General features: G+C 38.7%; 1 protein-coding gene and 1 pseudogene across 1 annotated transcript; one reads left to right on the top strand and one right to left on the bottom strand.

Annotated features, from left to right (window-relative positions):
- The first annotated feature begins 254 nt into the window (after positions 1 to 254).
- On the top strand, positions 255 to 26,199 carry LOC141843846 (kinesin-like protein KIN-14L). Its single transcript, XM_074731865.1, has 23 exons — positions 255 to 648; positions 1,100 to 1,223; positions 2,385 to 2,471; positions 2,583 to 2,753; positions 2,977 to 3,083; positions 4,434 to 4,565; positions 5,944 to 6,122; positions 7,399 to 7,560; positions 7,674 to 7,765; positions 16,967 to 17,118; positions 17,211 to 17,384; positions 18,326 to 18,469; positions 19,639 to 19,830; positions 20,116 to 20,187; positions 21,016 to 21,074; positions 21,148 to 21,364; positions 21,988 to 22,179; positions 22,280 to 22,465; positions 22,565 to 22,918; positions 23,934 to 24,032; positions 24,762 to 24,902; positions 24,994 to 25,152; positions 25,462 to 26,199. The coding sequence occupies exons 1-23, from the start codon at positions 451 to 453 to the stop codon at positions 25,912 to 25,914; spliced, it is 3,846 nt and encodes a 1,281-aa protein (XP_074587966.1). The 5' UTR covers positions 255 to 450; the 3' UTR covers positions 25,915 to 26,199.
- LOC141844437 (uncharacterized) lies at positions 11,464 to 12,301 on the bottom strand (annotated as a pseudogene).
- Positions 26,200 to 27,020: the final 821 nt, after the last annotated feature.

Raw genomic sequence — 27,020 nt, 5'->3', positions numbered from 1 at the left:
AGATTCGATCCTTACATGTCTCAGTTTCGTTGTGATTTTATCTTTGTCCACTTCAACAATTCTGTTTTGTTGTAATCAATCCGACTACGTCCCGAAATAGTTTAATAAAATATTAATTTAAATTCCAACCAAACCAAATTAAATTATATTCTAATAGATTTGAAATTATTAAATAATTTGAAATCAAATCAGATTCCCCATTTTGATCTCATCCTTTCTCTCCATTATATAAACCCTAACTCGATCCCGTTTCTGAGCCAATCAAAAAAGCTATGGCCGCCGCTGCTCCTCGCCTCAGCCTCATCGTCTCACTGCTTCCGCGATGAACATATAGATCGGCCTCTTTTACTTCCCCAGCTCTCCTTCCTGCATTTTTCTCTTCGTCTTCGCGGCTTGGCTTCGATCTAGGGTTTGGTTTGGCTTTTATTCGAGGGAAGAAGTGCGGCGGCAATGGCGGAACCGAAGAACCGGTGGACGTGGGATTTGCCGGGGTTCGAGCCGAGAAGGGCGGCCGAGGTCGTCGAGGACCGGCGCTCCCCGCCATTGGTACGACGGCTGCCGGTTTCGCAGTCGTCGCTGACTCCCCGGCCGGACTCCTCGAAGAAGCCGATCGCCGTCCGGGTTCAGAAGTTGGAGGAACAGGTCAAGGTTTGATTTTGCTTGCCCGCCCCTGTTTTATTAGGCGTTACGCGTTACCTTACCTTCTTGTTTTGTCCCTGAGGTGTTTGTCTCGCACTCCCTGCAGTAAAGATATCATTTTTATGCCATATGATATATAAACTGCAGCAGCGAGATTGAGCATTTGTTGCAAACTCGATTGTGAGATAACTATAACTTATTGGGATTGGGGACGAGAAAGGAAAACTGTTAAGTTTGGAGTCGATTTGCTAAGAATTTTGAACGGTAGTTAAAACGACCTGACGAACTCCTGGAGTTGACTCTTCATCTTCGGATTAGGCTGCGTAGATACTTCTAAAAAAGTCCATCGTTTACAAGTGTTTGATGAAGGAAATCTTGGTTTGATCTTTATGCCTCATTTAATGTATTTTTTTTTACTATATCTAGTGCACCGCTAATTGCTATCGACTTGGCTTCTTAGCACACAAGAGATTACTACTTGGAACTGAAGCAGGAAGCCACTGATCTTAAAGAATATTCTCATGCCAAACTTGATCGAGTTACGCGCTACCTTGGTGTACTTGCAGACAGGGCTAGAAAATTAGGTAGGCCATGTAAACCTGATGTTTTCTTACATGTTCTATGAATATCCACTCACTTTTTCTGTCTATTTTTCCTTTTGCCATTTTTTCTTTCATGGTATGTTTGATTGTTTACCCTTCTTGCAGGGTCTAGTTACCATAAATTGATTTCTTGGTTAGAATGGTTGTTTACTATACATGCTCCTCTATATAGGAGTAGATGATGCTTGTTTTCAAAATAGAGTAGGTTGTTATCTCAGTTGAGTAATCCCGTGTGCACCTCTTTGGAGAATGCTACATGCTAGTGCATTTTGCAAGCATGACCTAGGAATGGCATGAAGAAGAAACTAGGAGAAAGTCAGTAAGATTTGTTTTGTTCAAAGAACATGGAAGCAAGGTACTCTCTTGTATAAACTCGTTATCAAGGTTCCATAAAAAACAAATTGAATTTTATCTCGGAAACAATGTTTTGATGAAAACATTTTTGTTCATAATTGTCTGCAGCAATACTTTGTTTAAAACAGTGTTCCAGGAGCATTTTGGCCATTTTGTTCTATTGAGGCCTTATAGGGAATTTTAAAATCGATGGTCTTGTTTGGATGTTTTTGATCACAGGGGGAGGGAGGGATCTTGTTTGAGCATTTTCCTAACCATTACTATACAACATGATAGTTAACAGTTAAAGTGAATCCTCGAGTCTGATAGTTACAGCTATAAAAAAAATGTAACAGTAATACTTAGTTAATGTAGAATAAGTGGTTGGTTGAAGCTCTTCTGTGACTTTTCATTTTTATTTTTGACAATGAGCTATCATTTCTCTACCTTTGAGTTATTTATATCTTGTTTAATCAATTTCATTATATTTACATCTGTTAACTTATTATTTTTGTCTCAATATAACAAATAAAATGTAGAAGAAGTATTTTAAACAAATCATCTTTTATTGCAGTGATATCTTGTTATTCCCTTCCTCTGTTGAATATTAGATTTCTGTTGTCAATTTTATTTATTATCGAGATACTTCTGTTGGATTCTGGTATCATTAGCTGTGTTATATATTGCTTTCTAAATAGCTTCTTTGTTACAATCTGTGGCTATTCTTAATACTCCACTGGGCATGATATTGAAATAAATGTTGTATTCAGCTAACTTGACCCACTGTTTGAAATTTGTATTCTATTTCAGATCAAGCTGCTCTTGAAAGTGAGGCTAGAATAATTCCTCTAATCAATGAGAAGAAAAAAGTTTTCAATGATTTGTTGACGGCCAAAGGTATATAAAATATCCATGATATCACTTCCACTGAATGTATACCCATTGTTTTTAGATTTGACAATCTTTTGTTGCAGTCCTCTTATGTTTTGAGGGTTTTTTTAATTTCAGGAAATGTTAAAGTATACTGTCGTATAAGGCCACCTTTCGAAGATGAAGGCCCTTCTATAATTGAGCTTCCAGATGAATTCACAGTTCGAGTAAACACCAGTGATGATTCTCTTGCCAATCCTAAGAAGGATTATGAATTTGATCGAGTATATGGCCCTCATGTTGGGCAAGGTAAAATGATGTTGCTATTCTAGACATTTACCAGGTTCCAACTTCTTCTAATTGTTTGCATTTTTGAACCTGCATGAACTGCTGGTTGTATGCACTGTGGTTTCACTTGTTTTTTTGTTTTCAGATGCTAATTTTGATTCTCTGTTCATCTTGTTTTACCATGTATGTGAACAACATTTACCTGACTTCTCATCACTTTATCTTGTTATATGCACATTTCCAGGGGAATTCTTTTGCGATGTTCAACCGTTTGTGCAGTCAGCTTTGGATGGATATAATGTATCTATATTTGCATATGGCCAAAGTGGATCTGGGAAGACACACACAATGGTTTCCTCCTTTCATTGGATCCTCCTGATCTCATTATTTCTCTCTTTTAGTTTCCTACTAATACACTTTGAAGTTTCAGTAGCTGTATGCATTGAATTTGTTATGACACCAACCACCATTTTTGGACATCCATTTGGACTTCTTGTATATGTGTTAGTAAATTGCTTCTTAATCAACTATGAATTTTTTTGATACATTCTTTGCTTTACTTATATTCAATCATTATATACTAAGTTTTTAATCACTTAAAGCTGGAGTTTCCATTCTGTTTTTCTTCTCAAGTTCCATAGTGCCCTAGTTAAGTTTTCTAAAATAAAAAACTTAAGTTAAGTTATGATTCAGCTATTAAGTATTGCCATGTTGATCAACATTAGTTATATTGAACCAAATAAGTTAGGCTAGGTGGGTTAACCATGTTTCTTGCTGAATTATGCTAAAGATTTTTGACATATAGTTGTAGATGTTTTGATTTGTGCTGGTCAGCACCAGCTGAAACAACATTGTGAATCATGCTATGTGGAAATGGAAGCAGCACACCAGTGTGTCATGATTTTATGTGTATTATATATCATTGGTTTCTCTACTTCACCAGATTCTTGGTATGACCCTGGTATAGTTTTGCAAACTGGCCATTCTATGGACTGATACATATTGCTTGTACTGGAGGATCCAGTGAATTATTCTTTGGAGAAGTTATGATTTTTAGAAGAAACAAACAATTAATATATGCATTCTCAAAGAAACAAACAATTCTTCATCTGGTATTGAGATTGGATGGCATGGTCAGTCTATTATGCATAGCTGAAACCTTACTTTTGTCTTGGAGAAATAGGAAAATTACAAGCCTTCCAACTATCATCACAATGTTCTTCACTATGGAGGTTTAATTGTATGTCTTGTTAATTGTGGGTGTGGCAATTAATTCGTGCATCTTTTTAGGTTGAGGATAATCAAAGTAATTAACTGAAGGAAATGGTGCTTGCATAAGGAAACTTGAACACATTGTAAAAGGATCATGCTCTCAACATATTTTGGATTGTTAAATATTGGATGCTTGATGATCACCTAACCATTGAGGCATATCATAAATTTTATATTCTTTCTTTTTATTACTCTTAATATCAAATATTTATAATTTCATTACCCTATGGGGCTTAAAATTGTTATTTAGCAGGCTTGTGTTAATTTTTCTTGCTACCTTTATGTCCTTTACTTCCAAATTCTAGGTATCCATAGTAATTGCAGGATATCATTGACTTTTTACTTTGAAAGGATATTCTTTATGTTGAATAAATTGTTTGTCATTGTTTGTATGCACTCTTAGCTCTCTAATTCAGATCCTGTTTTCAGGAAGGATCTAGTCACGAGCGTGGTTTATACCTTCGCAGCTTTGAGGAGCTTTTTGATCTGTCTAATTCAGATACTACTTCAACATCTCAGTATACTTTCTATGTTACTGCCTTTGAGCTTCATAATGAACAGGTTTTACCAGACTTCCAGTTTGTAATCTTTTCATTTTCTTTCTAGTAATCTCTTAAGATGTGTTTCCTTTGAGAGAATGGGATAAAACAAGTCCTTTGAGAGAATGGGATAAAACAAGGTGTCACAACCCATAGATGAGAGGATTCACCCATTAACTTGTCAAACCCAACTAATGACCCAAAATACTTAAATGCAAGGTAATAGTCGCTAACTCATCTAAGCTTATAAAGCTTCTTTATTAGCCCACAACTCTTCTCTTTGGACTAAATTGAGGTGATTCTTGATATCCTCATTTAATAGTTTTAGATTCTTGACAAGACTTAAAAGTCTAACTCATAGTCGAGATTTGAGAATCACCCTTAATCAACATGTGAGGTCCAATAGTCACTACACCATAAGGAAACCTTTTCCAACACCTCAACACATGTTGAATTAACTTTGTTTTAATATCAATTGTCACAACATACTTTAACAACAACAACAACAAAGCCTTATCCCACTAGGTGTGGTTAGCTATATGGTGTCACAACATAATTAAATAAGAAAATTAACCTATGAAATTGTCATGCTTAACCACTATAGCAAAATGTTTAAACCCTCAATAGTAGCTCACTCATCTAAGCATCTTCTTTATTAACCCATAACACATCATGTGAGACTAAACTCGTGTGCAACACAAGGAGGGAGCAAAAGAGGGAAGCCAATTTTTTACTATTTTGTAGGATGAAAAGTGAGAACTACAAAGCTAGGGATATTTTTCTCTCAAAAAGAAACCACCCAACTTGGATGGAAAGCCCCCTCTAGTGCCTCTGATCCTTATGCCCTTGCTCAATGCAGCCATCTGTGTCGGCATCATCCTTTTGTGTCTTTGCATCATCATCTTTGCCATTTGGCTCTTGAGTCAGAATTTGTGGCCTCTGCCAGCGATAATGTTAAGAGCCATGCAAATCTGACAACATGAGGATGCAGGGAATGATTTTTGTCTGTTTTGACGCTATTCAAGCAACAACCTTGGGTCAATGGTAGATGGTGGTTAGGGAGATGGTGGAAGATAGGCAGAAGTTGTTAGCAACAACAATTCATGCATTTGGCCATGTTTAGGATAGGGATGGAGATGGGTGAGTGCAATGTCTGCACAATAGAAGTTGAGTCTATTTTAGGGATTTTTATTTTTTATGCATTTTTTCGTTGAGGTGGTAACATAAAAGGAAGTTCTTTCTCTTTCTTTCTCCCCTTATTTTTATGCCCATATCTCTCATTCCTCGTATAGCCTTCTAAGGAAGCACAGCGTTTGTTTCTAGTTCCTAGAATCTGCATGCTTGTATTTCTCAAATGAGATTAATTTATCTTGTTGTTTTCACTTTTTATATTGTGCTAGGTTCAAGATTTGCTGGCAAAATCTTTAAGCACCTCATCAAGCAATCAGTTCAGCAGCCAAGATTCATCCTTGGAACTAGTGCAGGAGAAAGTAGATAACCCTTTGGAATTTACTAAAATACTTAAAGTTGCACTGCAGAGTCGAGGGACAGATTCTTCAAAAGCCATCATGTCACATTTGTATGTATAAAAACTGTCTTGGATGAGGATTCTTTAAGATAGTTGTCTCAGATCCACAGTTGAGCAATTTTATATGCACTTAAAATAGGCTGGATCAACTGTGAATCTGTGAAGAACTGAGCAACATGTTTTAGTTGGATTTGTTCTGGAACTGGTTGATATTTATCTATTATCTGCAAGAACTGTCTCCTGTTTGACATTGTTGCTAGGGTTTATTGTTGAATTTGGTTCATATTTGTCCATATCAGCATAAGTTAATCTGCAAAATCTGACACAACCTTAAAAATTTATATTTGAGTGAATAATTAGTATATAGTCTGAGGCTGCTGCATGCCGACCCTATCCTGTTGCTTTCTTGTGTAAAACTACACCTGCCCCTCCTGTCTTTTGTAATTAACTTGTCTTTTTCTCTCCATTGGTCATATCAAGAGGTTTGATTGTTGCAATTTATACCAAAGACTCAAGTTTCCCTCACAAGGTAGACCACTCACCGAAGGCAACACTGCTCTCAGCAATGATTTACAATGTCGATATGACAGCATCTGGCAGACAGCTAGAGGTAGCTCTTTCTTGAATACTTGCAGCTTTCCTTGCGGGGATGGAAATGTTAGAGAATTTGATATCTTTCCATAGGGCTCAGTTCTTACTGTTGAGAAGTTGGATGATAATGCCACTTCTGTTTCCATTCATAATGGAACATCTCTCGTTCAAGATGGAGGTTGAAGATGAGTTGAGCCCATAAGGATTGTCTTCTTCTTCTAGTTACACCTGCAATTTTATATGACACTGTCATTTTAATTGCCATTTAGCCAACCTCAAATAGTTCAGACAAAAACTCGTTGACGATCATGTTAAAGAATTAACATTCATTATATCAAAGATTCTATTATTTGCGCTATGTTGTATCTGGACATATTGGACTTCAAGATTGTAGCTTGTATGGCATAAGATGCTAGCATCAGATTTCCAACTGATTCAGTAAATATGGTAAACACTGTTGAGAGTGATCCCAGTTTCATTCATGAAAATCACTTAGATTAGCTGTTAAACTAAGAAAATGCTGATCTTATATATCGTAGTTTAGTTGGAGAAAATATTTTTTGTGGTTAATCTCACAGTAGCATTTCATTTCAAACAAAATTTGTCAACTTTCTAGTTCTCTTAATTGTTTGATCATCAATACTTCTTTGCATTGTTGGGTGGTCATTTAAATTGCAATCAAATGGTCAATCACGAAACTTGCCTGCCTGATACATGCCTTGTATCTTTTCCCCAGGATTGTTACCATTCATATTCATTATTCCAATTGGGTCATTGGAGAAACTCTTTACAGCAAACTCTCTCTTGTTGATTTACCTGGAAGTGAATGCTTTATGGTGAAAAATACTACAGGAGATCATTTAACAAACTTTTTACACGTTTCAAAGTCACTTTCTGCGTAAGTTTGAAATGCATGTTGCTCTTACGTTTTGTTGTTAGTTAGAATTTTGAAGAATGCTTATTCATGATATTTTTATTCTCAAATATTTTTTTTCTTTGTATACTGATTAGGTTGGGTGATGTTTTGAATTCATTGACTACAAAGAAAGAGTCTATACCATTTGAAAATTCAAGGATGACTCAAATTCTTTCTGATTCTCTGGGTAAGTCCTATTTCATCAAATTTTTACATGGTGTTTCATGCCATTAAGATATATATTGCAATTTTGATCCCTATGATTTTTGTGCAGTTTCTTTAATGACTTAGGAGCACATAATGTTGCTCGAGGCCTAGGAGTTCATTATGCGTGGGATTTTCTTCCACTGATTAACGAATATGCATTCTTTTTTTTTTTTTTTTTGCTGAATGTGCTTTAGGTCTATGAAACCCTGCTCAAGCCTTATAACGGGCTAATTGTTTGGGTCCTGTGGGATAGGCTCAATTTTCATTCATAGCTCATTGGCAAAGTGATTTAGGTTGAAGAGCATGACTAGGTTCACTTCTATTTCTAGGCATCATAGCATGGGTGGTAGGGGTCTCAGTCCTATAAGATATGCATAATACAAATTATGAATAAGTCACTTGCAGAAATTGCAATAAAATCATTACTCATGCTTGAGAAGTCAATGCTTCTTTACCTTCTCTCTCCTTTTTTTTCAGTTCTGATTGATTAGGGTGTTGATATATCTACAATTTTGATTGATGATATGACAATGATATAGTAGAACATTTGGATTTCAGTAGGTTGACATTATCCCATTCATATCCTTATTGATGGTCTTTTGACGAGTAACAGACAACTTTCCTCAGCAGTTTATAATTACCATTTGGTTAACGGGATGGCCACTGAACAACTTATGGATTTAGGATGGTTTCTATTTCATTGAGAAAGCATTCTGTCACGACCCGAGAGACGGCTGTCCGAAAATTTCGACAGCATCTCCCCTGTAACAATTGCAGTTTCCCTGAATACATATATCATAAGGCCTACATGGCCACAATAAGGCCTACACGGCCACAATCCATACATGACAAAATACATAACAAGTACTAAACTATGTGAATAAGGCCCACTCGGCCACAACCAGTAATCTATAACATGCACACCAAAACCAACACATGTATACGAAAATTCACACGATATAGAATAAGTTCTGAAACATAAATACTGATAAAATAAATGAAACGTAAACAAAACATCGAAGTCATCTCGACAGGGGACTAGCAGCGCGGCTCTCCAGACAGACGTCATCTTGAAAAAAAACAAATAAACCAACGGGATGAGTTCAATGAACTCAGCGGATATCTAGCAGACATGCATAATAAGCTATTCCTAGCAGTAATAATCATGTCAGTACAGTCTCCTGAGAGGTAGTAAGAAAATGCACAAACTGAAACATACGGAAGAGCTGTACTTACCAGAATCACCTATCCTGACACGACGACACGAACCATGCAAACAGATGCAAGGTCGCCGAACCAAATGCATAAGGTCTCCTGTATGTGCATGTCAAACATATGCAACAACCAAAAATGCAGCAAGCATAAATAAATGCAATCCATGCAACATGCACATGATGCAATGACATGGTCACCCCTGACGCCAGTCAGCCACCGTCACCGACAATGGTGAGGTCGAGTGGGTAGGGCTGTGACAACTGTGCACTCTGCCGTCACTGCTCCTGCGTGACCGAGTAGACAGGATGCTGGCGGAGTACACCTATCCTCCTATCCCAAATCACATGGGGGAGCATCGCTCTCATCTCCTCGTCTCATAGTAAGGAGGAGGGATCCCTGTATGCTACCACGTCGCGACACCACTACCCTTGAACGGTCGAGCGGAGCCCTGACAGAGCAACTGCACACACCCTCCTGATGTACCACTAACCCGTGAGTGGCAGTGTGTGCAGATCATGTAACTGGCGACGGACTCAGACTACATAGGAGCCGATGATCGTCAGTATGCAATCATGCAAGAATAGCGCATGACACTAATGCATGCAACACCTACCAATTTATGGCTCCATATAATACGCACCAATTTGGGCATATCAAATGACCTTAGTATCATAAGTCTAGGTATACATGCAAGGTATATCTAGTAGCTAATCCATGCCCAGTAAGGAACAATATGTCACTACTCTGATGAACATATATGTACATGACAAGTATCAAGATGATATGGAACTAAACAAGTAACAGATAAAAAGGGCATACAACATATACTAAGTAGTGACATACCAGGGCAGATATAAAAGTATAGAAATTACTACTAGCCATAGCAAAATCATACACATCAAAATGACATATCTAAAGAGATAAGTCAAGATACCCGCCTTCAGAAAGTAGTCCGTGTCAGAAGAGAACCTCCGTCCAGAAGTCCGGTTCAATGTCTTGTAATTAGAATAAATAACATTCCTAAATACAACGATATATATAAATTTTCCCATCAAATAAAACCCTAGCCGATTTTTAAGGTTAGTTTAACCCCATCCAACTTAACCTAACCCAGAGTTAAACTAATCCAACCATGATTCGATCAACACTAGAATCCAATTGGATCCAATTAACACCACTTATCCAATTAACTAATTAGTTATATTAACCAATTAATACAACTAACCTCAACCCATGTTTAACCAACCGGATCCAACATTTCAAATCAAACCTAAACAGAATCCAACAGTAGCTAATCTACCAACTCTAAAACAAGGCAACCCTATCCCGGTAAATCCAATCAATAAAACAGTAATTACCATCCGATCAACCCTAGCTCCACCCATTACAACCGAATCAACACTTTAACGGATTAATCCCCATTTACAATAACCTAGCATCTAAAATTAAATCCAACGGAATCCATGAGAATCGAGAAATTCCCGATCGAACAGTAACCCAACAGTGAAATTCAACGGACCATATCGAGATTCATCAACAATAATCTTATTTGGTTCCCAATCAAGAACTAACCGAAATTTAAGCCTACTTACCTCAAATTCGTGCCCTAGACTTCAACCCTTTCTTCCCCGATCCAGAACCAAATCCCAGCTCACGGCCGAAACCAACGAACCCCCTCTGATCTGCCGATTCAGAAGAAACCCTCAGAAGTTCGAACGAAATCCAAAGGAAACCAAAAAATCCAACACAATCAACAAGGATTTCAGCCCTTACCGATCAAGGTCAGATTCACTCCTCGGTTCCAATTTCTTTCTCGCGGCGGCGGTGAGGGGTCTCGGCAAACGGCGGTGTCGGCTTCTTCTCCACGCAGCAGCGCCTGAAAGGTAGGGACGACGACTGGGCAGAGGATTGCTGGCCTTCACGCGACAGGGCCAGCTGCTGCGACTGGTACTAAACATGAGTATGGTACTGAGGTCGCCAAACAGAACTCTGAGATACCTTAGGGGCATTGGAGTGCTCCTGTCCGTGCATGTCGTATGCAGCTACTGCAGGGGGAGTTGTCCTCTGTTGGCGATGTGAAGATTGGGCCTTCTGCCCCCCTCTCTATATGATCCTGTCTGACCAAACTGTCCTCCCTGAATAGAAACCCCTGAAGCCACATGCTGAGCCTTCAGCGAACAATCTCGGCTCATGTGTCCAGTAGTTTGCAATAATAGCAAACTGACTGTCCCAGGGAGCAGACTGATGTAATGTGTTCTCTGGTCCCACAACGAGTACAATGAGTGTCACTGGCGGACTACCTCAAGTCCTATCGGGAAGATCAGGAACATCTTGACGAGGATTGTCCTGACTTCTGGGGCTTGCTCGATGCCCCGGAAGCAATCTGACCCGACTCTCTGCGACCGCCACGGTGTTGTCCTGTAGCCTATGGCTGCTGGGTCTGAGCTGAACTTGCTTAATTGCTTAATTCTTTTTATCCCCAAACGCCTTCTGCTGGGCAGACTCTATCAGAAGAGCTCTATCCAAAGCCTCACGGTAGGAGGAAATGTCAAATTTTGCTATCTTCACCTGAAGATGTCCATCCAGCCCTCTGGACAAACTGAAGCATACGGGACCTGTCCTTAACAACTAACTCAGGACAAAATCTGGTTAATCGATTAAAGTCAGCATTGTATTCCATCACTGTGCGACCCTTCTGCTTAAAACTTTGAAAATCCTAACGGCGCGTCATCAGATATGATAGTGGAAAATACTGACTCTCAAAAATCTCCCTAAATCTCGCTCATGTAATGTGTTGTTCGCCTAGGATCGTGCGCTGCGTGGCCCACCAGATCTCGGCCTCGTCCCGTAAATGGAAGGCAGCCAACTCTACCTTCTCCCACTCGGAGCAAGCTGTATAGAAGAAGGTTCGCTCCACAGTCTCTAACCAAGACTGAGCCACCCTCGGATCCGTCCCTCCGCGGAATAGCGTGAATCGGCTTTTCAGCGACTCCGCTAATGCTGGAATCTGAGCTCGTGCCGCAATCAGATCCGTAGGATGAGTAGGGTTCGCCACCGGAACTGGCGGAACCAAAGGAGCGGGTACTATAGGTGGTACTGCTGGAAATCCAGAGGCGAGTGTTGCAGGGAGTGCTGCTGGATAAACTGGGGGAGGTACCTCTGGTGGTGCACTCGGATGTGTTGGGGCCGGTACTGCTGCATAAACAGGGGCAGGTACCGCAGGTGGCACTGCAGGATAAACATAGGCTGGAGCGACTGGAGTTACTGCAGGTGAAGGTGTCTGGTATGCAGTAGCAAGCATTGCCGGTCGCGGTGTCGGAAATGTAGCAGCAGGGGCGACCGGTGGTACATCAAGGTATACGACAGCAGAGGTTGCCTGGGATGGCAGTAACTCCAATTGCTCCAGCCTATGTTTATCTTGCCACCTGCCACCTGCCCCTGCTTATGTAGCAGTACCGGCCCCAACACATCCAAGTGCACCACCAGAGGTACCTCCCCCGGTTTATCCAGTAGCACCCCCTGCAGCACTCGCCTCTGGATTTCCAGCGGTACCACCTATAGTACCCGCTCCTTTGGTTCCGCCAGTTCCAGTGGCGAACCCTACTCATCCTACGGATTTGATTGCGGCATCAGCTCGGATTCCAGTATTAGCGGAGTCGCTGAAAAGCCGATTCACGCTATTCCGCGGAGGGACGGATCCGAGGGTGGCTCAGTCTTGGTTAGAGACTGTGGAGCAAATCTTTTTCTATACAGCTTGCTCCGAGTGGGAGAAGGTAGAGTTGACTGCCTTCCATTTACGGGACGAGGCCGAGATCTGGTGGGCCAAGCAGCGCAATCCTAGGTGAGCAACACATTACATGGGCGAGATTTAGGGAGATTTTTAAGAGTCAGTATTTTCCACTATCATATTAGATGACGACGCCGTCAGGATTTTCAGAGTCTTAAGCAGAAGGGTTGCACAGTGATGGAATACAATGCTGACTTTAATCGGTTAGCCAGATTTTGTCTTGAATTAGTCGCTGAGGATAGGTCCTGTATGCTTCAGTTTGTCTAGGTGCTAGATGGACATTTTCAGTTGAAGATAGCAGAATTTGACATTTCCTCTTACCGTGAGGCTTTGGATAGTGCTCTTCTGATAGAGTCTGCCCAGCAGAGGGCGTTTGGGGATAAAAAGAGAATTAAGCAATCAGCTCAGAGTTCAGCTCAGACCCAGCAGCCACAAGCTACAGGACAATAGCGTGCCGGTCGCAGAGAGTCGGGTCAGATTGCTTCCGGGGCATCGAGTAAGCTCCAGAAGTCAGGACAATCCTTGTCAGGACGCTCCAGATCTTTCCGACAGGACTTGAGGCAGTCCGTCAGTGACACTCATTGTCCTCGTGGGACCAGAGAACGTGTTACATTAGTCTGCTCCCTGGGACAGTTAGTTTGCTATTATTGTAAACTGCCTGGACACATGAGCCGAGATTGTTTGCTGAAGGCGCAGCATGTGGCTTCAGGGGTTTCTATTCAGAGAGGACAATTTGGTTAGACGGGATCATAGAGAGGGGGGCAGAAGACCCAATCTTCACATCGCCAGCAGAGGGCAGCCCCCCTTGCAGTAGCTGCATACGACATGCACGGACAGGAGCACTCTAGTGCCCCTACGGTATCGCAGAATTCTGTTTGGGGACTTCAGTACCAGTCGCAGCTGCTCGCCCTACTGCGCTGAAAGCCCACAATCCTCTTACCCAGCCGCCGTCCCTACCTTTCGGGCGTCTCCGTGTGGAGAAGAAGCCGACACCGTCGTTTGCCGAGACCCTTGCCACTGCCGCGAGAAAGAAATTGGAACCGGGGAGGAGTGAATTTGACCTTGATCAGTAAGGGCTGAAATCCTTGTTGATTGTGTTGGATTTCTTCTGTTTCCTTTGGATTTCGTTCGGACTTCTGAGGGTTTCTTATGGATCGGCAGATCAGAGGGGGTTCGTTGGTTTCGGCCGTGAGTTGGGATTTAGTTCTGGATCGGGGAAGAAAGGGCTGAAGTCTAGGGCACGAATTTGAGGTAAGTAGGTTTAAATTTCGATTAGTTCTTAATTGGGAACCGAATAGGATTATTGTTGATGAATCTCGATATGGTCCGTTGAATTTCACTATTGGGTTACTGTTCGATTGGGAATTTCTCGATTCTCATGGATTCCATTGGATTTAATTTTAGATGCTAGGTTATTGTAAATGGGGATTAATCTGTTAAAGTGTCGATTCGGTTGTAATGGGTGGAGCTAGGGCTGTTCAGATGGTAATTTTTTACTGTTTTATTGGTTGGATTTACTGGGATAGGGTTGCCCTGTTTTAGAGTTGGTAGATTAGTTACTGTTTGATTCTGTTTTGGTTTGATTTGAAATGTTGGATCCGGTTGGTTAAACATGGGTTGAGGTTAGTTGTATTAATTGGTTAATATAACTAATTAGTTAATTGGATAAGTGGTGTTAATTGGATCCAATTGGATTCTAGTGTTGATCGAATCATGGTTGGATTAGTTTAACTCTGGGTTAGATTAAGTTGGATGGGGTTAAACTAACATTAAAAATCAGCTAGGGTTTTATTTGATGGAAAAATTTATATATATCATTGTATTTAGGAATGTTATCTATTCTAATTACAAGATATTGAACCGGACTTCTGGACGGAGGTTTTCTTTTGACATGGACTATTTTCTGAAGGCGAGTATCTTGACTTATCTCTTTAGATATGTCATTTTGATGTGTATGGTTTTGCTATGGCTGGTAGTAATTTCTATGCTTTTATATCTGTCCTGGTATATCACTACTTAGTATATGTTGTATGCCCTTTTTATCTGTTACTTGTTTAGTTCCATATCATCTTGATATTTGTCATGTACATATATATTCATCAGAGTAGTGATATATTGTTCCTTACTGGGCATGGATTAACTACTAGATATACCTTGCATGTATACCTAGACTTATGATACTAAGGTCATTTGATATGCCCAAATTGGTGTGTATTATATGGAGCCATAAATTGGTAGGTGTTGCATGCATTAGTGTCATGCACCATTCTTGCATGATTGCATATTGGCGATCATCGACTCCTATGTAATTTGAGTCCGTCGTCAGTTACATGATCTGCACACACTACTACCCACGGGTTAGTGGCATATCAGGAGGGTGTGTGCAGTTGCTCTGTTAGAGCTCCGCTCGGCCTCTCAGAGGTAGTGGTGCCGCGGCGTGGTAGCATACAGGGATCCCTCCTCCTTACTATGAGATAAGGAGATGAGAGCGATGCTCCCCCATATGATTTGGGGTAGGAGGATAGGTGTACTCCGCCAGCATCTTGTCCACTCGGTCACGCAGGAGCAGTGACGGCAGAGTGCACAGTTGTCACAACTCTACCCACTCAACCTCACCATTGGCGGTGACGGTGGCTGACTGACATCAGGGTGACCATGTCATTGCATCATGTGCATGCTGCATGTATTGCATTTATTTATGCTTGGTTGTTGCATATGTTTGACATGCACATACAGGAGGCCTTATGCATTTGGTTCGTGCCGTCGTGTCAGGATAAATGATTCTGATAAGTACAGCTCTTCTGTATGTTTCAGTTTGTGTATTTTCTTACTACCTCTCAGGAGACTGTACTGACATGATTATTACTGCTAGGGATAGCTTATTATGCATGTCTGCTAGATATCCGCTATCCTTATCGTTGGTTTATTTGTTTTTTTTCCACGATGACGTTTGTTTGGAGAGCCGCTGCTTGTCGCCTGTCGAGATGACTTCAACGTTTTGTTTACGTTTCATTTATTTTATCAGTATTTATGTTTCAAAACTTATTCTATATCGTATGAATTTTCGTATACATGTGTTGGTTTTGGTGTGTTATAGATTACTGGTTGTGGTCGAGTGGGCCTTATTCACATAGTTTAATACTTGTTATGTATTTTGTCATGTATGGATTGTGGCCGTGTATGCCTTGTTGTGATCATGTAAGACCTTATGATATATGTATTCAGGGAAACTTCAATTGTTACAAGGGAGATATTGTCGAAATTTTCGGACAATCGTCTTCCTAGTTGTGACAATTTATTTGATATCAGAGCGAGATTTTCGAGTCATTCGGTGTTTACGGATTTTCGGAGTTTATCTGATGCCAATTTATTTGGTATCAGAATGAGTCCATGTGGTGGGTGCTCCTATTAAGGGGTCAGTCGTTAAGGGGTAGGGTCCGTTGGGACCCATACCAATAAGGGATCCATGTGGTGGGAGTCCCATTAAGAGGTCTGTTGGGGGGCTCCTAGTGGTCTTTTGTTTGAGGGGTAGATTATTGGAATAACAATCAAAGTCCCACATTAAAAATACATGGAAAACATCCTAGGGTTATAAGATGGAAAATATCTCATTGGTGTGAGATCTTTTGAGTAAAGTTCAAAAATAAAACCATGAGGGCGTGAGTCCAAAATTGACAATATCGTACTGTTATAGAGATATATATAGATTTCCATCGGATTTAACACATTCACGATTCAGATTATGACGCCACAACATTTATTTGTTACTCTTTGTTTTTTTTTTTGTATATCTTGCGAATTTTTCTATAGCAGGGGAGGATCATACTGAAAAGTGGGCATTTTTATCTTTTTTTTTTTATAATACTTTGATTAAGCCTGTTGAAGGCAGTACCATTGTGTTCTGTCTTCTTTGAGTTAGGATTAATCCTATTGGATGCTTCACCTCTTGGTTGAGGTGCCATATCCTATTCAAATATTTCCTGCTGTTATGACTCCATAAAAAGATGACCGTTCTTAATTTATTTAATAGCAGGTTTCATTGATGACAGCTACTTTATTAATCATGAGTATAATGAACTAGAGTACATTCTATTTGCACTTTAATTCACTACATTCTGTTTGCTATTATTAAATTCTTCAATGTAATGCTAGATGGTTTATGCCTTTTTACTGTGGTAGGTGGTAGCTCAAAGACCTTGCTGATTGCCCATGTTTGCTCAGATGCTTCAAATCTTTCTGAAACATTGTCTACACTTAACTTTTCTGCTAGAGCTAGAAATGCAGAATTGAGCCTTGGTAATCGTGATACAATTAAGAAATGGAAAGATGTGGTAAGACATTATATAATAATTTTCATAATTTTCTCGCTCAATAATTATAGGGTTGATAAGCTATGTGATGAAATTATTATTTTATTTTCTAGGCAAATGATTCACGAAAGGAGCTTTATGAGAAAGAAAAAGAAATCCTTGATCTTAGGAATGAAGTGATGGAGCTTAAGCTTGCTCTTAAAGATGCTAATGATCAATGCAGTCAGTTGTTTAATGAAGTTCAAAAAGCTCAGAAAGCTTCTTTTACACTTCAAGCAGATTTAAAGGTCCTATTCTGGCTTTTGTCTCTATGACTGTTTATATCTCCATTTTAAAAGATTGATCTCCAAAACCAATGGTTGTCCAAAGTTCAAATTTCCTGTGTTCAAATTCGGTTAAATTCCACACAGTCACAGCTGATTTTTGATCCACCTGAAGTATGGAAGTATACCCACTGAGCACGCTGAAGTATGGAAGTTTTGTTCAAAGCATTTTATGACCTCTAAGTTGATGTTAGACCTGTACCTTAAACCATGGTTTTTGTTGTTAGCATTATACTGGGACTTGACGTTACAAATTCAGCATTTCTATGCAAGGGCCCTTCTTCGGCATGGAAGCTTTATTTTCCCTGCCACAGGATTTGGTTGGCAGCCAACAAAATCCATGTTTGGTTAGTTATGGGTTTTATAGGACTATAAATCCTATACGGGGTGGGATTTAAAAAGTCCATAGTAAAAGATGAGATTGTAATTTTCATATAATAATTATGGAATCATATGAAGGTTAATAGTTTTGAAAATTAAAAAATTAAGCTTTATTCATATTCATTTTGATAGACAAAATGTTTCATGAATATTGAGTTTATTTTTCTAAATATTATTTTTCCAGGATTAATCATTTTGAGTCTATACTGTATGGACCTAAAGCATGATGTTCATAGGGTTTTATGATTACTGTCGAGTCCTAATGCACCGCTCAATCAACCTTTTTCCTTTCAAACTTGGGACTAGCATTAGTAGCCTAAAATAATTTGTAGAAGCTTAAAAAATTCACACCCTGCCATGCATTTTAGATTTGTTCATGCCTGATGGCATTTACATGCATGCATTTGAGTAGATCTAATTACTTGTGTTCATTTGTACGAGTTCTTGATTACTATGGTTAATGCTAGAATGTTAATCGAGTATGAGTTCACTGGTAAGGATCTACTAAACGCTTCCATTTGCAGGCAGAAAATTTAACACTGATAGAAAAACAAAATGTTGAAGAACAGAATGTTCAGCTTCAGAATCAAGTTGCTCGCCTATTGCAATCTGAGCAGGAACAGACAACCCAGATCCATGAACGTGATCAAGTCATTCAGAAGCTGCAGGTTAAATCATGAAGCAAGATTGATTTTTCTATGATCTTGTATTTTATTTCCTTTTTTTTTTTATCTTGGTTCAGATGATAATATAAGTTGGGGAGCTTGGTTCACCTATCTTTTATTTTTTTCAGTAAGATTTTTGATCACTGATGCTACTTGAATTCAGTTTGGATATATTGAATGATTATTGAAAATAGAAACAATTCTGTCATATTACCTTGATTGCAGTTTTGAGCATTTAGCTCTGCACATCTTCTATCTTCTTATCTTTTGCAAAAAGATATATTTCTTTGACTCCCATTGGTACCTATTCCATTTCCCACTAGTGTTTTCTACATGTTGAACATTGGGTGAAATTGTCATTGTGGGAAAATAGTGAGTCTGACCTTACTGACTCAAATAAGAGACTTGGAAGTACAACATCTAACCACTTTTTTTTTCCGAACTGGAAATGCTTCTGCTACTTCTACTCATTTTATTTTTGTGCCTATATATATTTTTTCCTTTACCATTCAGCTTGTTTTTTTATAGAATCATACTTTCCACTTCTTTGAAATGCATTGTAGGCTTAAACATTCCTAAGGTTATTTCGACAAGTTTCATACTGGAGCTTGTTAAAAGTTGAGAATTTACTAGATCAACTAAACATGTCTAGGCACAATTGTTGATATTAATAACAGAGCATATACCTAGGAATTATGATTCTCCAATAATTTGCTTCTTGTAATGGCAATAACTTAAAAATGGTTTAGTGTAGTTTACAATTTACCTTAGGAAAACAAATTTTGTTTCTAGGCCACATTATTTTTATACCTGATACTATATCTTTGAATGATTTCCTGCAAAGAGTCTTTTGTCATGGTAATTGTTTAAGTGTTGTATATAACTGGAAGAGAAATATCATTGGATACAACTTTGAAGTTGTTGAGCCTTGATGGTCCCTTTATTCTTGTTGACATTAGTATGACATGTCTTGCATCAGGAACTTTTGGTGATAAGCATCTTGGAAATTTCAAGTACTAGTTAATGTTGTAATATAATAACATTTAAATGCTAAGGTATCATTTCTTTTTTCTCCATAGTTTTCCAATCAAGAATCTTAAAGGTTGTGATGAAATTGTGCATATTTTCTAAAATGATGCTTTTGACTGAATGCCTTTGTTTTCACTTGGTAGGCCAAACTAAAGGGGATTGAGTCTCAACTTAATGAGGTCCTCCAATCAAGTGATGCCCGTATAACTAGCCGATCTGAGACAAGGTCTACTGGAGTTCTTTCCACTGCTAAGGTAATAGAGGATGCTGCTGATTCTTCACAGGTCATAAAGAAACTTGAAGAGGAACTGTCAAAGAGGGATGCTCTTATTGAGGTTACTGAACTATTTCAATTTATTCTCCTCAGTTATACTTCTCATGCTTACATCACAGATTTTTTCAGTTTATGTAGGATACATGCTGATTAGAATGGCTTTGGATTCAGTTTTTTGATAGAGAAATATATTTTGGATATAATTTTTTGATGCATTATTTGGTATTTGAATTTATCTTTTGGAATATGCTTTATGCTAATTCTGATTGGTTTCTTTTTTATTTATTGTGTTGCTTTGTTTTCCAAGAACCTGTTGAATTCTGATTTGAATTTGTTTTGAATGCAGAAATTGCACCAAGAGAATGAGAAGCTATTTGATAGGCTTACAGAAAAATCATCACTTGCTTCATCACCTCAGGTTATTTTTGAATCTTTTTGTACTTGTTTCATCAACCAGGTCATATAGCTTGTAGTGATACTTGGTTCATCTATTTGACAACTAATTGGGTATTCTATCTATACTTATTGCCAATTAGACTTTGGTCTAAAGTTGCTGTCATGTTTGATATAGTCGCATGAAGTTTGATTAATAGACTTCAAATGGAATTTGAGATAGTTGGTAGGATTCAAACTTGGTTATGGTCAGGCACCAAAATCCAGGACATAAAGCATGCTGTGAACTAACATGTCTAAGTGCTACTTGTGTCTCTTGTTGCCAAGACTGAATTCTTTGAGTACCTATTCATTTAATGGCTTTACATTAATGCACTGTAGGAAGATCATATCTATTAAGAATATAAATATACAGAGTGGTCACTTTCCTTGCAGATCAAGCTTTTGAATCATAAGTAGTTAGCCAATCAATTTTAGTTACTTTGTGAATCTTCAAATATGTTTGTGACAATAATATTATCTCATTGAATTCATTGGGTTTGGGTTATTGTAGCTGACCCCAAAGAGTTGGGACAAATATAGGTTGATGATGGCGACAACAATGATGATAACATCTTATTTTGATATTGCAAAAAATTATTGTTGGTTAATTGTATTTGTAAGATCTTACATTTATGCTCCTATCCTATGAACCTCTCATTGTACTAAAGATCTTGTCCTTGACAAGCTTGGGAGTAAGCAATATATCAATGCTTGGAACTATAAATATTGTTCAAGCTGAATAAATTCAAAAGAAACATTCTTCTTGGTTGGTCATTCCATCTCAAATTCCTTCAATTTTTCTATCCCCTAGATTATGCCGAGCCCTGCTGCTGGAAGAACTGTGGACATGCAGGGAAGAGAATTAAACAGGTACATTTCACATTTGACTGCTGTTCTAGTTTTTAAGACTGCAATATATATGCCTTCTTTCTATTTTGGGCAGGGGTGACAACAACAGAGTGCCTTCACTCAATGCCCTAGCATCGCCTGGTTCACAGGACAAGAATGAAAACGCAGGAGCTCTTGTGAAATCAAGTAATGAGATAAGAAAGACAACACCTGCTGGAGAGTATCTTACTACTGCACTTGCTGATTTTGATCCGGACCAGTTTGAGAGCTTTGCTGCAATATCTGATGGTGCTAATAAACTTTTGATGCTGGTATATATTTTTTATTGTATAGATATCGAGCTGGTATATCTATATTTTTTATGCTAGTTTTTTCTTGGTTCCATATCAAGCTTGTATTTATTGCTATAAACCTATATCATCATTGCTTGTGAATTATATTGTGAATTGTGTCCTTCCGTTGCAGGATGATAGTCTGATGCTCAGTAGAAATTGCATAGTCCTCCAAAGTTTCAGTGCAAAGCATATAGTTTAAATTGCTTTCATTATTACTGAACCAAGTTGGTTCTTTATGAAAAATACAAAGTGATCTACTTTTCAATTTTGGTGATATAATTGATACTTAACAATTTATAGATGAATAAATTCAATGAGTTTTGGTGCTGCTATTCTAGGGTTGGTGTTTCCAGGAATGTTTTCACTCAAATTTGCAGCACCATACAACTTTTTAAAAGATTTGTTTTCAAATCTTGGGTTTCGGCAAGTTGGGAATTAGTTATAGTTATGGAATTATTTGGAGAGTAATTTGGCACATAATGTTTAGAATAATCACAAATGTTCTTTTTTTGTGTGCTATAATAGTTTTTTTTGTTGGTACTTCATAATCCTTATGGCATCTGGAGTGTCTTACTCGTAAAATATAAATCGTGTTGCAGGTTTTGGCTGCAGTCATCAAAGCAGGTGCTGCTAGGGAACATGAAATACTTGCTGAGATCAGAGATGCTGTTTTTTCATTTATTCGTAAAATGGAACCAAAGAAGGTTATGGATACTATGCTAGTTTCACGTGTCCGAATATTATACATAAGATCTTTGCTTGCCAGATCACCTGAGCTGCAATCGATCAAGGTAATGTATCCCACTCTCTGCTACCTTCTAAGTGACTGAACTGGTTCCATTTCTTGCTAGCTGTGAAATCCTTTAATCTTGTTCCACTCCTTTTTAGTAGGTTTCTTCAGTAGAACGGTTCCTTGAAAAAGCTAATGCTGGCCATAGCAGAAGCTCCAGCCGTGGTAGTAGTCCTAGTAGATCTCTGGTTCACTATGATTCAGTCCATGGTTTTAAGGTGAACATAAAACAAGAAAAGATGTCTAAATTGTCATCCATAGTCTTAAAGCTTCGAGGGATTGATCAGGTATAAACCTTTTTCAGGACAGGGAAAAAGTAATACTTAGACTATTGGCTGACACATATCTTCCTTATGTCCTAAGTATTCTTTTGTTTGTAAGTGTAGGAGACATGGAGGCAGCATGTTACTGGAGGAAAGCTTCGAGAAATAACTGAGGAGGCTAAAGCTTTTGCAATTGGAAATAAGGCACTTGCTGCACTCTTTGTTCATACACCAGCTGGTGAGTTGCAGCGCCAAATTCGGTCATGGCTTGCAGAGAATTATGATTTCCTCTCTGTTGCGGGTGCTGATTCTATCAGTGGAAATTCAACTGGCCAACTAGAACTTTTGTCAACTGCCATTATGGATGGATGGATGGCTGGTCTTGGTACTGCACAGCCTCCAAGTACTGATGCTTTGGGCCAACTTTTGTCTGAGTACACCAAGCAGGTTTATTCATCACAATTGCAACATTTAAAGGTGCTACTATTGTTATTATTCTACTAATGGTTGCAAGTTCTTGAAGTTTTACAGCCAATTACATTCCTTTATCTCTTTTTCTTATTTCAAATATAGTGTTGTATTTTTACAACAGATTATAATTGGTCTGCTAGTGTGAGGAATTGGTTCTGACCTGTAAGGAATGCAGCCAAAGGTAGTTAAGTGAAGTGGAATTCATTCAAAGCAGGTGGGTGGGGGGAGTTGAATGAATTGATTTGGTGGTTGGATTGATTGACCCGTCAAGACATCGCAAGCCAGATGGGCTACTGCCAGGTGGCCCGATAGGCACTGCTGGGCCGAATGGTCCTGACACATTGGGCTGCATGTGGTGGACGGTGTAGGATTGAGTAGGCTGAACAATTTGGGTGGGTCAAGCATAACTAGGACCGAGTGGGCAGAACAAGTTGGGGAAGATACAAGGACAAGTCGGGCTGGGGCTGGATGGACTATTCAATCTGAAAGGCATATTAACTGGCCAGTTTCCTTAGTCTGGGGGGGGGGGGGGGGGGGGGGCAGGGTGGATCAATCACACTGGACTAGGCAACTCATGTGATTTAGATGAATTAGGCAATATTTCTTGTAAAACATTTTATCATTGTAAAAACAACTTTGTATCTATTTCTTATAATATTTTAATGAATCAAACATAAAGAATAGTTATTTCATATATATATCCGTCTATGAATCAAAGGAATATTTATTTTATTTTATTCCTTGTCTATTTTATTCTCTAAGAATAGTTATTCAATTCCATGAATCAAACACTCCATTAGTATGTCTTCTTTTCTACATGAGTTCACATGTTGTTCTTGATTGCATATCTCTATTCTTTCCCTGTTATCCATAGTAACATTCTATTTCTAATATTCCATTGGATGTATTTATTTTAGTGATTAAGTGCTAAACTATACAACCTACCTTAAGCACTTCCCATTTTCTGTTAATTTCTAAATTTCCTACTTGGAGCTTTCCTCATTATATTTGAGTTAAACAGGATATAGCAGGTACTTTGGCGACAGAGGAAGCTGAGGACATAGCCCATGTCAACAAGCTGCGATCAGCTCTGGAATCTGTTGATCATAAGAGAAAAAAGGTAATGAAACACAAACTGTCCTATCTTAATTAAAATATTTTTAAAATTTGGGGGGTTCATCGATGGACTTTTCCTCTATAAAAGTTTCATTAATGGATACCAATAGGTGTTAAAAATTCATTGGTTTATTTATGCAATTAGTTCAGTGGAGAAATTTTTATGCTTGTGTCCAATAATAAAAAGATATAAAAACAATTTCTGGTGAGATTTAAAGCATAGCACCATGTTGGAGTTTTGTTGTCTGGTCATACAGTTATATACTGTGCCGATACTCTGGAATCTTCCTATTGCAGTTGATCCCTGATGGTACCAACTGGGACAAGTGTGATTTCAGTTGATACTTCCTAAATATGTCAGCATAGGAGGCACAATAGTTACCCATGCACAATACATTTATTAGTTGGTGGCCAGAAGATACCCTTTAGCCTTGCTAACCAATATCAATCGACACTTGAATCCATGGTTTCTTTTATTATATCGTGGTTTATGTTATTACATATAGCCAAGCCAACTCTAAATTATTGGGAGAAATGTGACTCCATGATGATTTTGTGGTTCATATTTATTGTTGAGAAGTGTGCTTTTTGTGCTCTATATCATGTTTGACGAGCTATCTTATGAGCTATGATACATAATTTGTTTGGTTTTCTTAATTTCATGCTACCTTTTCTTTTTGAAATATTCCTTCCCTACATAAATCTGAGTTCCTTTGCTGCTTCTCTATTACAGATTTTACAACAAATGAGAAGTGATTCAGCATTATTAACAAAAGAGCAAGGCGGTTCACCCATTCGAAATCCATCTACGGCTGCCGAAGATGCACGATTGGCATCTCTCATATCATTGGATACCATCTTAAAAGAAGTGAAGGTATCTTTTGTCTCCTTGCTTTCCGTTACTTCTTGACAGAGTACTCCATGTTTGTCCTGCAGATCACTAACATATACCTTTCATCTTGCAGGAAATTCTGAGACAAACATCCACAAGTTTGCTTACTAAATCCAAGAAGAAAGCGATGCTTGCAAGTCTGGATGAACTTTTGGAGAGGATGCCATCACTCCTTGACATTGATCATCCATGTGCAAAGAAGGAAATCTTAGGTGCTCGTAAAGTTGTTGAGGTAAGTTGAGCACAATATTTCATACGTATTTTGTCTTGCCTTGCTTTCTATAATTGTTTTGGTTAAATAAGAGTTAAGTTTGATCCTGCTAGCTCTCATTTCAAAATTTAGTGGTTAACATTCTCCAACAATCGGTTTAATGTATCCAATAGTTTGGTAGCGAATGTTCATCGGCTATGATTGGAAATGATTGATATATCTATAAAATTTTCAAATAGGTCATAGTTCATTTAACATAAATGACACAGACAGTGACGATAAATGATTCAGATTCCTGAGTTCAATATATATTTGTACTATTTTTTGCAGACAATACCAGAAAAAGATGATCCCCATGATGATGAAACACGAACATTACAACCACAAGCAGATTCGACTTCAAGTCCAGAGGTTGTATCGCAGTGGAATGTCTTGCAATTCAACACTGGTTCTACAACCCCCTTCATCGTGAAATGTGGCGCGAATTCTAGCTCTGAGTTGGTCATTAAAGCGGATGCACGTGTGGAGGAACCCAAGGGTGGTGAGATCATCAGAGTTGTTCCCAGACCTTCGGTTCTTGCTGATGTGAGCTTTGAGGAGATCAAAAAGGTGTTCGACCAATTGCCTGAAGCAATTAGCTTGCTAGCGCTCGCACGAACAGCAGATGGCACGAGAGCCAGGTACTCAAGATTGTACAGGACCTTGGCCAGTAAAGTTCCGTCGCTGAAAGATCTAGTTGCAGAGCTGGACAAAGGCGGAATGTTGAAAGATGTGAGAACATAAATGCAACAACAGAATAATCTCACCGTACGTGCTTATGCACTATTTTCATCTTGTTGACTCAAACAGCCATTTTAGTCATCCTACAGAAGGTTCCTAAGAATGTATCTGAAGGAGTTCCACATATTGAAGCAACTTATCGCCACTTTGACAATTCTTGATGAAGCAAAAGTTGCTGCTGTTTGTTATCGGAGTCTTCATGTACATCTTGTCCTCGTTTGAGAAAACGAGGACCAAGGAAATGTAAGAACACTTGAACTGATCAGAATGTAGATGTGATTTTAATCTCTTTCACTGTTTAAGAATGTCAGTTTATGCCACAAACCAATCTTATTTACGATTTTTTTTTGTTTCTTAACAGCAATGTAAATGTTCTAGCACTCAAAACTTTTTGGATTTTGTTTCAAACTTTTTAAAGTTAGGCATCAGTATATTCCTCCAATATCCTGACTATACTCTAAAGTTAGGCAAGATATTCTAGGAGCTAGAATTGAATGGTGAGACAGTTCAAATTGAGTGCTTTCATTTGTAGCTTGCTCACCTATTGCCTGTCTTTTTTTCCCCTTTAGAGTAATTTGACAGGTTTTGGCGCACCGGTGTCAAACTATTACTCAATCAGCAGCATCCCAGAGAAGCCTGAAATTTCACAAAAGAAAGGTAAACTTCTGGGCCGCAAGTTGTTCCTTCCTTGCTTGCTCAAAATGTCTGTAGCTGGTAACTTGTATTTGATTCACATTATTCCTTGTGTAAAAGGCAGAATGCAACAAACTATCTTACCTTTTCTTCTTATGGTCTTCATGATTCATACTACCTTTTGTTTTGTCCATTCAAGTTTAGCTTAAATCAACTCTGTTTTGTTCATGTGTTTTCAGAAACAAGTCCCTTTCTACAAATATAGAAGCTACCCTTATATATATATATATATATATATATATATATATATATATATATATATATATATATATAGAGTTCTGATATCCCGCGCGACGAAAAAACCCGACACCCATACGCGACCGCCCGACCTCTCGACGTTCATCGCCACCGTTCTTCGCCGTCCGGTCACCGCCGGCCACCATCCCGGACTCGTTGGAAGCGCAACTCGACGGCGC

This window comes from Curcuma longa, chromosome 13 (assembly GCF_044706935.1).
Source record: "Curcuma longa cultivar G26 ecotype Majalengka, Jawa Barat chromosome 13, ITB_CL_G26_1.1, whole genome shotgun sequence".
In the NCBI taxonomy this organism is placed as follows: Eukaryota; Viridiplantae; Streptophyta; class Magnoliopsida; order Zingiberales; family Zingiberaceae; genus Curcuma; species Curcuma longa.
The sequence above is the reverse complement of the archived record's forward strand: the minus strand, read 5'-3'. Positions and strand labels throughout refer to the sequence as shown.